The sequence below is a fragment of the Apiospora marii genome, assembly GCF_038362585.1.
Source record: "Apiospora marii strain CBS 49790 chromosome Unknown utg000004l_segment0_segment1, whole genome shotgun sequence".
Lineage (NCBI taxonomy): Eukaryota > Fungi > Ascomycota > Sordariomycetes > Amphisphaeriales > Apiosporaceae > Apiospora > Apiospora marii.
In genome coordinates this window covers 354,954-365,807 of record NW_027117376.1, presented here as the reverse complement: position 1 = coordinate 365,807, position 10,854 = coordinate 354,954, and the positions used below count along the sequence as shown (strand labels likewise).

Here is a 10,854-nt window from a genome sequence, read left to right as displayed (position 1 = left end):
CTATGGCCCATAATTTGGGTCGATGACAATCGTAGGCGACAAGAAATTCCCGCCGACGAAGGTGCCCGACCCCGTGCCGGAGTAGTTGCTGCCAAGCGCCTGCTCCGTGATTTCGAGGACGATGTCGACGAGCTCGATCAGCTCTCCCTCGATATCGCCACCGTCCGAATCCGATTGTCGCTTGCAGTCATTGTTGCTGCATGGGGATTGCTCCTTGCTGTTTCTGCAGCCCACAGGCGCTCTTCATCAGCAGTTGTTCCCAGTCTCGAGTCATCGCTGTATTTACAATACGACTCGGGTGACTTTCTTTTTAGGTCGAATGCAAGTGGGCTTTTTGACTGACAAGGGGGAGGGAGAGAGGGTAGGGTCAAAGTACTACATACCGCTCATGGTCGAGCGAGGGCAAGGCCTCGACTGGGACAGCGCAGCTCGTGGCGAAGACTATCGAAGCGACGAAAAGTGTCCGGATAAGCATAGTGACTCCAACCTGATTGTGATGAAAGTGTCGAGTCGTGGTCGTATCGCGATCCAGGAGAATACAAACAATCTCCAAACTTGCTTGATAGATCGCGGAGATGACCCCAACTGCACACTCAGGGCGAGTTCTCATAGACATATATATACATACACGCGACCACGCCGTAGTACACTCCGCAGTCTGCTGGAGATCGTCAGGTTATGTGCTTGGCAGCAGTCGGTACAAGCTCATAAACCTTGAAGTCTATATTTGAAAGTTTTCCCCCGCATATCTTAGCCACCTTCTTCGGACGGAAAACATCAGATGAAAGGCCATGTCTTGCTACTTCGGCTTGGGATGAGACCAACTGTCTTTGATAGATCGGACGTAGGAGGCTCTAGGTGAGTCGAGCGACAGAATATTTTACAGCCGCGTTTATCTCATACCCTATCTGGCGGCCTTCGAGCAGCCAAGTACGTCATCGTATGGTCTATCAATCATAATACTACAATTGGAGGGCTCTTCGAGCATACTAAATTATTCCCCGTGATATTGAAGGTTTGTGGCGCCGTATGTTAAGAAGACGGGGCTGTCAAACGACAATCTTTCGGGCCGGCCATCATACGCCTGACCACTGGTTGAAGTCTCGGTAGGTGTCTGAGTAAGCTCCCAAGCTCTGGCATCGAGGAGGGACCGACCCAGGTGGCTAAATCTTGTCGAACTGCCAGGGGCTACCAGATTGATCCATGGGCGAACGAGCCTGGATTTGTTCGTTAAGCCAATGACTTCAAGATAGCGCACTCATCCGTGTCCATTGGTTAGAAGCCTCACGATTACAGTCGTATGGTATTAGGAGTACTACATGGACGGTCTGCGCGCCGGTTTGCATGAGCTGCTCGTTTCCAAGCGATGCTTGAAACTACACGTCGACGTGCTGATCCAATCACAATTGTTGGACTGGGTGAAATCCGCGGGGACTCTCCGTATCCCTCCATTGCAGTGATTCCTCAGGCTTTGATATCAGACATAACAAAGGTAGTGGTACGGCTGATGCGAGAAAGAGGGATTCATTTGGTACGGAAGCGCATCTATCAACCAGATTTGCTGTGTACACAGAGAGCTATGCCACAGAGTGATAATGCCATTCCAATCCATGTGTCTGCAACGTGGTCAGAGAAGCCGTTGAAAAGGGGCGTCCTCGCCTTACCTTTGCTGATAACTTTCTTCTCAACCCACCAATCGCCCAGGACGGTGAAGAGGAACGCGAGAGTATTGACAATCGGAACGGTCAAACTCAACTCTGTATTGTACGTCAATACATTATGTTTAGCGCAACCGGCGCACACAGGGCGGGTCGAACGTACCAGCTTGTCCGATCAGCAAGAAGAACCAGACACTGCCAGTCAGGTTGATCAGAAGCGGGATGGCGTATCGTGGATTCTTGAGAAGGTCTAGAACTGCAAAGACGGCCCCATACAATTTGCTCTTCAATCCGCTGGACTTGATATCTTCCCTTTCCAGGATAGGGTGAAGCGGTGGGTTGTGGTCCCGGGCGGCTCGGCGAATGAACGGAGTGGTGAAGCCCCAGGCTACACCGACCATCAGAAACCCTAGAATGTAGTTGAAGGCCGGCGGTTGCGGATCCGAAGCTGCAGTAGACATGCTGGGCATGCAGGTTAATATGGGTTAAAAGTAATAAGCGGTGGTGCCACTGAGTCTTGTTTTGTTCTGCACCGGGTAGAAGTGAATGCCGTTGGAGCTTATGTATGTATTCCAGCCTCAATCCAATCATCTTGAATTGTCGCATTAGATGGTATGTGGCTAGTGCTGTGGCTTTGACCCACAGATCTTGTGGCTTCAACCAATATCGTACCAAACTTGGTCGCGACCACCCCATATTTCGGCGAAAGAGTTTACCTACCTCACATTTGATGGTCGGTCACTGACTGAATCCACGGCTCAAGCAAGTCTGGAGTCATGGTATCGAACCTATGCTCTCCGAACTTATTCAAAGGTACTCAATCTAATCCGTGAGCCCATGGGAGCACCGCTGGAAAAGTCCACGGCGGACTGCTGTAACCTGTTGAACCGTCACGAAGATTCGTCCATCATCAGCACCCAGCAGAGATGGCAAAGACTCGAAGATTCGGGTATTACCTACCATGATGGCTAAAATTAACTACTCAACGTTCACCAGATTCAATTCTTCCAGCCCAATCATCTCCCCGGGCCAGTCATGACGTCTTAGATGATTCATCATAGCAGCAAACACATTCACAGAACAGCAAAAGCAATATCGACATAATTCAGAATGCCATACGGAGTACCAGCGCATAGGCAGATAGGAAGATAAGAGGATCTTTAGATGATTTACACTGTACGATCATCTGGTAGTCTGCCGAATCGAATGGTTATCAACCCCTGCTGCGGGATCTGGAATGGATCAGATCGGATAGATCCCCTTGATCCACTTCCCCAGCCATACGGTCTGACAGGACAACTCCTGATGGAAAAATGGGCTACTGCAGATTCGGATGGTTACCAACTCGCTTCCTCACTCTACTTCGCGGATGCTATTCTCCGGACCCCTGTCGCATTGGCGCTCGCCCCAAGGCTAATGTCGCTTGGGATTTGACCATGTAGGTACTCGAACATCGAAATCACTCACCGTATTTGGGAATGCAGTGGTCGAGTGGACATTGCATTGTCCAATGGTTCGATGTCGAAATAAGGGGGGCCAGAGGTACACATGCACTGGACTTATAGTCTGGGGAAAGGACCTCGTACCTCTCATGGCGGTCAGCTCAGCATGGCTTACCGCTTGAGGAACTCTGCTTCTCTGCGCCTGGATCATTCCCCTTCTACGGAGTACGCTCATCGGCATTCCATAAACCCTGTAGGCTGTTTGCCATGGCAAACACCGGCATTTGTGCCACATGCTCGTCATTGACTTTGTACGGCGATTGCTAGTGACAAGGGGCGGCTGAACTAAGGCGCCTAAACTCTAGCCGAGGCGCCTTCTACAGCAGTAATAGGCCCTCCCCCAGACGTCCTTGTCCCTGGTCCTTTCTTATGAAGCATCCCATTTGTTGCTCATTGCGGTCAAACACGACCGCGGATGTCCTGAGGTTCTAGTCCGGTCAAATGGTTCCTGGCCTAGTGGTCGCTCAAGTGTATCATGCAGAGGTCGGGTGTTGGTAGCGTCCAAGTGCTCTGTGACCAATGGTCAAGCTAATGGCATACTATGCCTCGAGCACAGTGCCGGGCATTGACATTTACTCATCGTCGGTTCATGTTACGGTCAAGCTCGCTGCTTCCTTTGCTCGCTGCTTCCTTTGTCAGGACATCCGCCCACGGATCAGAATCCCTTTGCAGCACTGAGCGGATATGATGAAGGACGTCATGACTTGGTGAGTTGGGCCCAAGACCCCGGAAGCAGCTGAATGCTGAATGCCTGCAATTGGTCGTGATCTGAAAGAGTAAACATCTGTTAGAGCAGGCTGTCCGACTAGTCGGTAAAGCCAACAGGGTCATGAGATCATTGATCCCCGGGAATCGAAATTCACAATGGGAATCACAAATGTTGATGGGGGAAAAGCAAACAGTGCAGCATACTTCAGTGTTTTGTCCATTCGTAGACGGCTGGTTGTGGGTGTTTGTATCAGGATGAAATACCTATAAAGACCTGTCAGTCTCCCCCTTCATGCTCTCTCTCTTCTTCATCACCATCACAACTCAGCTCACACTTCACATCCTCAACACACACCAACTCCAACTTAACCAATCTTATCACCACCACCAACCCTCAAGATGCCTACCGATGCTCAGGTTGCCGGCGGCCACAAGGCCACCATCAACAACCCCAACGCTTCCAAGGAGGCCAAGGAGAACTCCAAGCAGGTCCTCGAGAACGAGTTCAACGGCGGCGATGGTACAAGATCATCACGACGCTCCATGTGCCAGTCTCAGATCGTTGATTGCTAACTTCGGTCCTATAGTCCCCAAGGCCGACGACAACAAGGATAAGAACCCCGGCAACGTCATCGGTGGTCTGAAGGCCACTACCAAGAACCCCAACGTCTCCGACGAGGCCAAGAAGAGCGCTGAGGTATGTCGCGGCAAGCCAAGTATATCATACCATGTGACTGACTTATAATGCCTACAGGAGCGCCTTGAGCAGATGCAGGGCAACTAAACCATTGTGTACGCGCTGGGGAGTGTTTGTTTACACATGCGACATCTTGGATATTTACCTAGTCTAGTTAGATAATTACTTGGTCCTTGGACCAGAAATTATTTTGAATTTTCACTTTTCGTGTTCACGGATTGTGATTTGCCATGAGAGAGGGATGAGTATGTGTCTAGAGCTCCGGAATATAAAGGCCTTTCACAGAACGATTAGAGTATTCAATGTATGAGATTTTAGCTTATCAAGTATATACCATGTTGCGCTCTACTGCATATGTTCGATTAAATCGTTATAGTGCATGATCACATAGCCCAGCGAGTTAGTGAGACAATATATTGGACATGTAAGCAGCTCTATGTGTAGTTCTCCATGTTTTCTTGCAAACACTAACCACCAACCAGATCATATTCCCTGAGAGTAAACTGGCATCCAATTTGCGGCGAGTAATCTAGCATGTTGAGTAATCACACACAACATCCAGTGTTGTTGGAATCGTGCACGATGAATTCTCCAGTTTGTCAGGCTGGCGATTCCAAGGAAGTTCAAAGTTTATTTGGCAAATGAATACCAGGCTCAGGTGTCGTTGGAAGTAAGGAGCACCCCACCTGCAGCCCTAACACAAACTCCAGGGTCCGATAGAAGGTTCGATTGGATGAAGATTGAGTATCCCCGAAAGCCCTGCATATAGAGTATAGTTCACGATGCCGACGCGATGCTGCTGGCTGTACGTCACGGTGAAGTATCGAAGCGGGCCCGGATTGGGGCATGGGGTGGGGGGTAAACAAGCCGGCGAAAACAAGAGTCCGACGTCATCGGTCGGTTGCGAGGCTTCCCGAAACTGGACACAAGTGTAAGTAAATACGGAGTTGCTGGGGGAATATATTAGGTATATATTCGGCCCAATGTTAAGTACCTAAGCAGCAATCGAAGATTGCAAGGAATTGCGGGCAGACCGGCAATCGTGAGGCATCAACGGGAGGGGGGCCAACATGCTGTCCGGGCAGGGCCCAGGGCCTGTTTACTTTTAGGCCGATTCAAATTTTTGAGATAAATGGAAACCCGATCTGCAAGGTGGAGATGGCACTTGTAAGGCTGATTGCAAGGCGTTCAGGCGTTCAGATCAATGGATCCTCCGGAGGAGTCAACTTCTGCTTTCGCACGTCATTTTCATACCGGCTTGGCGACCCCTTGCGCCTTATGGCAACGCGTCGAGATGCGCGGACAGAACTTTCCTCTGGAATCGTGGTGGTTCCAAACTCAGTGGACCGGAAGCGGACATACCTATGCTTGAAACACTATGCCTGCAAGAGCGCGAAAGCGTCTGACGGGCTGTGTGCAAGTAGGTACATGCAGCTAGTAGCTAGGTAGGTAGCCAGGCGGTCTGTCAATGTCTTCCATGGATGGGCAAATGGCGTCCAAGTGTCCTCCGAACGGGCCAATACAAACAATACTCTTCGAGGTCTTATTGTTGTTTTTCCTTTCCCAGACATACCCATCCGTCCCCGTCCCGCATGGGCATTTGGGCCTTGGCCGGTAAGCAAGGACGGAAGACAGAAGCTGAAAACGCTAGTGAGGGGTCGATGGCAGAACGATTGGCTCCGGCGGCTGGTCCCCCACTGAATTGAGTAACCGGGGCAGTTTGGGGTGAAGCAGTGATCCCTGTCTTAGCGCTGTGGTGTGCCCCCAATAGTGGCATTGCCCACACCAGCCTCCAGTTTCCACGCTTGGTTTTCCCATGCAACAGTGCAACGCAACACTTTCCCAGCCACCGGCTCGTATGACCAGCCTGCCAATGGTATTTGGGTTGGAATCAGCTTGGATGGTGACTTCGAGATTACCACATTTTCTTTCATTTCATTCACTCTCTTCCTCGTTTCTGCATTTGCAGGACACATACCAGACCGACCGGCCCCTGCATTCGTTTTCCCCCTACGATTCTACTCTTACCTACCTGCTGCATGGGTTACTTGACTGTAAACTCATGCTTATATTCTCCAGATTGATCTCTCAGATAATTTCCTCTTCATCTCACGCCATCCACTCGTTCTTATCGCGCCTTATCGACGACTCAGGTACCCGCGTTCTGCGCAGCAACCTGCTTACTCTAGTGGCTGGGACGTAAATAACCTACAACGCAAAGTCAACAAACCAATTGAATCTGCCCGCTAAAGCACAGCCGCCGCCCGCCCTCAACCACCTATTATTTGTGGCCGCGCCCGCCTGCGCTACATCCGTCCTTTACATACATATACATTCACATATTGTATTCAACACCACCACGCAATTCGGATCTCGGGCGCAATTTCGTGGGAGGACCAAAATCTCGAGTCTTCTCGATTTCTCCCATCCAATTTCCGGAGGAGAAGTTGAGAAGAGAGTCAAGATGTCCGCCAAACTCGCCAAGACGAACCCGCTAAACGGGATGCATACCGCGGGCATCTTCTCGGACATGAGCGTCGACGGCCCGCCCATCGGCACTCTCGTGGTCATTGTTGACCGTGCAAAGAATCTCCCCAACAGGAAGACGATTGGAAAGCAGGATCCTTACTGCGCGGCTCGACTTGGTAAAGAAGCCAAGAAGACGACAACCGACATTCGTGGCGGGCAGACGCCCAAATGGTGAGTGGGACGCGAGAATTCCTGTCCCTAGCGCACAGGAATGCATTGCAAACAGCCCTTAACTAACCTATCTGTCTTAACTTTAGGGACCAAGAGCTACGCTTCAATGTTCACGACTCGCCAGATTACTACCAGCTAAAACTCTCGGTCTTCAACGATGACAAGAGGACCGACCTGATTGGCGAAACATGGATCGATCTGCGCGACATTATTCTGCCAGGTGGTGGGCAAAACGACCAATGGCAAAGCTTGAACTGCAAGGGTAAATACGCTGGTGAGATCAGGATCGAGGTCACCTTCTACGACACCAGACCTAAGCCCGAAAAGCCAGCAGCGAAACCGAAGCCAGTTACTGCCACACCTGAGCAGGAAAGTACGACCTCCGGCTCCGGACCCTCAGGACCACGAACAGCAGTCAAGCGGAGACCGCTGCCCAGCAATCCGGGTACCGAATCTGCACCATCGCCGAAAGCAATCCCAGATCACGCACAGACGCCGCCTCGCCCGCAGCCAAACCCTCCTGGGACTTCATTTATTCCGAAGCAATCTCCTTTGCAGGCTCTCGAATACAACACACCACCCCCGCTACCCCGGGCCAGCCACTCGGACCACTACTCCCCTGTTCCAGATCATGGATACGGAGCCTCGCCCAGCCACCGACCGTCACCACAGGGCTATCGTCCTTTAGAGAGTACCGAAAAGGCAATGACCTACGATGACAGCCGCCGCCATCATTCAGATCCTTACGCCCAACCATTTGAGCTAGAACCGCGTGCTTTAGTTTCCCAGAGCCAGCACACATATGACCCAACGGTACCACCAGTCCACCACCAGCAGCAGCAGCAACAACAACAACTACAGCAGCAGCAGCAGCGGCAAACTATCCAAGACGATGATCGACCTCCGCCACCGCCTGTTCATCGTACAAGGAACAACAGCGGGAGTGCTGAGATGGTGCACCGGAGCAGCTTTGACATGCAACAGCAGAAGGCCACGCTTGCTATGACAATGAGGCATGACGTGCTACGCAGCGAGGCGCATCGCCACTCACTACCTGCTCAAACATCCAGCTACCCTGGGCGGCCTACCTATCGGCCTTTCGAATCTGCCCCTGACGTGCAGAAGGAGGTTTACGCCGAACCAGCACAAGTAACACCACCCAGGCACCAGTCCTACGATCCTTCGTACGAGCCGCATCCCCGGTCCCTGCAACCAACGGTTGAGGACGTACCAGAGTCCTGGACACCTCCCAATGGGAGGTCCAGACACAACTCACAACTGGAGCAGTTTGAGGATGTGAGCTACAACCAAGTGTCGAGCCCAGCACCACTAAATCTGGGCGGCCGGGGAAGTGCGGCTTCTGGGCAATATCATAGCCCCTCTCCTGGACAGCCGCTTAGCCAACACCACAACGCTTCGCCTGGACCAGCACTTGACCAATACCAGAGCACTTCGCCAGGGCAAGTGCACGAGCAACACCCAAACAATGATTATGGCATTTCTACATCACCAGTCGTTGCAAGGGATAGTCGAGGCCCTGGCGGCCAGTCTTATTCGAGCTCTTATGGGGCTGACCCGTACACTGGCCAGCAAGATCCGTACGCCAACCATGGCGAAATGGAACTCACACGGTACCAGGGTCCCGGCTCAACGTATACTCTGCCACCGGTACCAGCAACGCTTGTTCCCGGTTTTGATCCGGTCTTGGCTCGGGATATGTCCACCCGGCCTCAGGAAGAAAGGACCCAAGAGCGCCGGTATACTCAGACACAACCCTTGCCGATCGCCGCCCCCACTCGGGGCAGGCAACATAGTGAGCCTCCTCACAGTTACGCGATGGCAATGGTGCCGGCAGGCCGCGCCTCGAACCACTCAATGGCCTACAGCGGCTCTCCTGGCGCATACTCAGGTGTCCCGACAGCTCTTCCGGCCCTTCCAGCGCCGCCTGCACCTTCCCCGTCGGCGAATTACCGTGCTCATTCCCCTAATCCGTCTGCCAGCTACCGTGCCCACTCTCCCAATCCGTCTGCCAGCTACCGTGCCCACTCTCCCAACCCATCTGCCAGCTACCGTGCTCACTCTCCCAATCCATCGGTGAACTACCGTGCTCATTCGCCCAACCCATCGGTGAATTACCGCGCTCACTCTCCGAACCCAAGCCCGAACCATACTATCAGGCGGAAATCTGTTAGTCCTGCACCTCCGCAAGAACATCGCCGGCTGTCCGGCGTCCCGTTCGGTCCAGATTCGTATGATGAATTGAATCCATCTGTGAACCCGGCCAACGATCCGAACTCCAGCGAATACACAAATGCCTATGGCAAGATTGTTACGTCCGATGGCCGCGAGGTCGATCCCTCGGATCATCTCCCCATGGACACCTGGGCGCCAGAGCCCGAGCCAAAGCAGCCGAAGAAGGATGATCAATCATCACGCCCAACCCCTGGAGGTGCACAGCCAATGCCATCTTCAGGACGTCGGGCATTGCGAGTCACGGTGCGGCCAAATTCCATGGCCGTGGTTCCATCAGGCTATCATGCTGCTATGGATGCACAACCTTCGCCCCCGGTCAGTGCCGGCCGGAATCGGTTACAGAAGAAGGCGTACCGAGTTTCCGCATCCCCTGCTCCTATCTCTTCAGGAAGCAGCCCCCTTGGCCCTGCAAGTTCGTATCAACGTAACAGCACACCGCCACGAGCACTTGTGCGTGCGAGTACGTTTGACTATGAGAACCATACCCCGTCATTCGACGCATCGACTGCAATGGTGCACCGGGGCTCCTTCCAAAGCGCAGGGCCGCCGATCCCTGCCAAGATTCCTATTATGAGCGGTGGCATGGGACCAGCTGGCGGTATGGGGCACAGCGGTATGGGTGCCCACGATGATTTCGCACTTATGGAAGAGATGAGTCGCATCGATATTGGGACTGGACGAGCCAGGCGACATGGTGGCTATTAGCGTAAAGTCCATATTGTAAGACCGTGCTTCGATGCGATCTATTAACAAGAGGAAAGTCTGATTAGGGTATGTCACCAACAGGGATGGGTATGACTGGAAAAAAATCGGTATGGCGGAATCAAGGTGTTTGTACGATATATAATATTCTGGGCAACAGCAGCAGCAGCAGCCGCAGCAGGGGCGAGGAACACGACAGGCCTCTCAAACAAACACGTCGATACTAGGGAAAACACTGCCTTGGGGGCAGTTGGGCTTTTTTTGTCTGTTATGAGATAGGAGTAAGGAGGGACTGGATACGTAAACTTGGTATAAGAGGGGATATTGAACAACTAAACTTGCGGACTGGTCGAAGATACCAGGGTAAATGCTGTTCTAACCCTTCTAACACAGAAACCCAACGAACAAGGAAAGCCTCCTGACAGTGAAGTTGCAATAGCTAAGTACATATAAGACGTGCGAAATAACAAGCGAGTTCATAGTTTATGAAGTAATCAAAATGGTTTGCAATGATCACTAGCAGTAGGGACGACCTTAGCTTCATGAAACATGTTGACAGAATCGAGGCACGCGGTGATGCCCTTGTCTTCAATGTTGATGTTTTCTAATGTTGGCTGTTCAGGTATTGAATGGG

The 10,854-nt window shown here is 52.1% G+C and overlaps 4 protein-coding genes across 4 annotated transcripts; 2 read left to right on the top strand and 2 right to left on the bottom strand.

Annotated features, from left to right (window-relative positions):
- PG985_007095 (uncharacterized protein) lies at positions 1 to 475 on the bottom strand (the record flags this gene model as incomplete). The annotated part of the gene is made up of 2 exons (XM_066826864.1): positions 1 to 217; positions 384 to 475. The coding sequence occupies 2 exons, from the start codon at positions 473 to 475 to the stop codon at positions 1 to 3; spliced, it is 309 nt and encodes a 102-aa protein (XP_066684539.1).
- A 1,073-nt stretch (positions 476 to 1,548) lies between these two features.
- PG985_007094 (uncharacterized protein) lies at positions 1,549 to 2,119 on the bottom strand (the record flags this gene model as incomplete). Its single annotated transcript, XM_066826863.1, has 3 exons — positions 1,549 to 1,616; positions 1,665 to 1,757; positions 1,822 to 2,119. 3 exons carry the CDS (start codon positions 2,117 to 2,119, stop codon positions 1,549 to 1,551), a joined length of 459 nt encoding a protein of 152 aa, XP_066684538.1.
- Positions 2,120 to 4,267: 2,148 nt separating this feature from the next.
- Positions 4,268 to 4,652, top strand: PG985_007093 (conidiation protein 6; the record flags this gene model as incomplete). The annotated part of the gene is made up of 3 exons (XM_066826862.1): positions 4,268 to 4,388; positions 4,456 to 4,565; positions 4,623 to 4,652. 3 exons carry the CDS (start codon positions 4,268 to 4,270, stop codon positions 4,650 to 4,652), a joined length of 261 nt encoding a protein of 86 aa, XP_066684537.1.
- A 2,377-nt stretch (positions 4,653 to 7,029) lies between these two features.
- On the top strand, positions 7,030 to 10,223 carry PG985_007092 (C2 domain containing protein; the record flags this gene model as incomplete). Its single annotated transcript, XM_066826861.1, has 2 exons — positions 7,030 to 7,265; positions 7,352 to 10,223. The coding sequence occupies 2 exons, from the start codon at positions 7,030 to 7,032 to the stop codon at positions 10,221 to 10,223; spliced, it is 3,108 nt and encodes a 1,035-aa protein (XP_066684536.1).
- Positions 10,224 to 10,854: the final 631 nt, after the last annotated feature.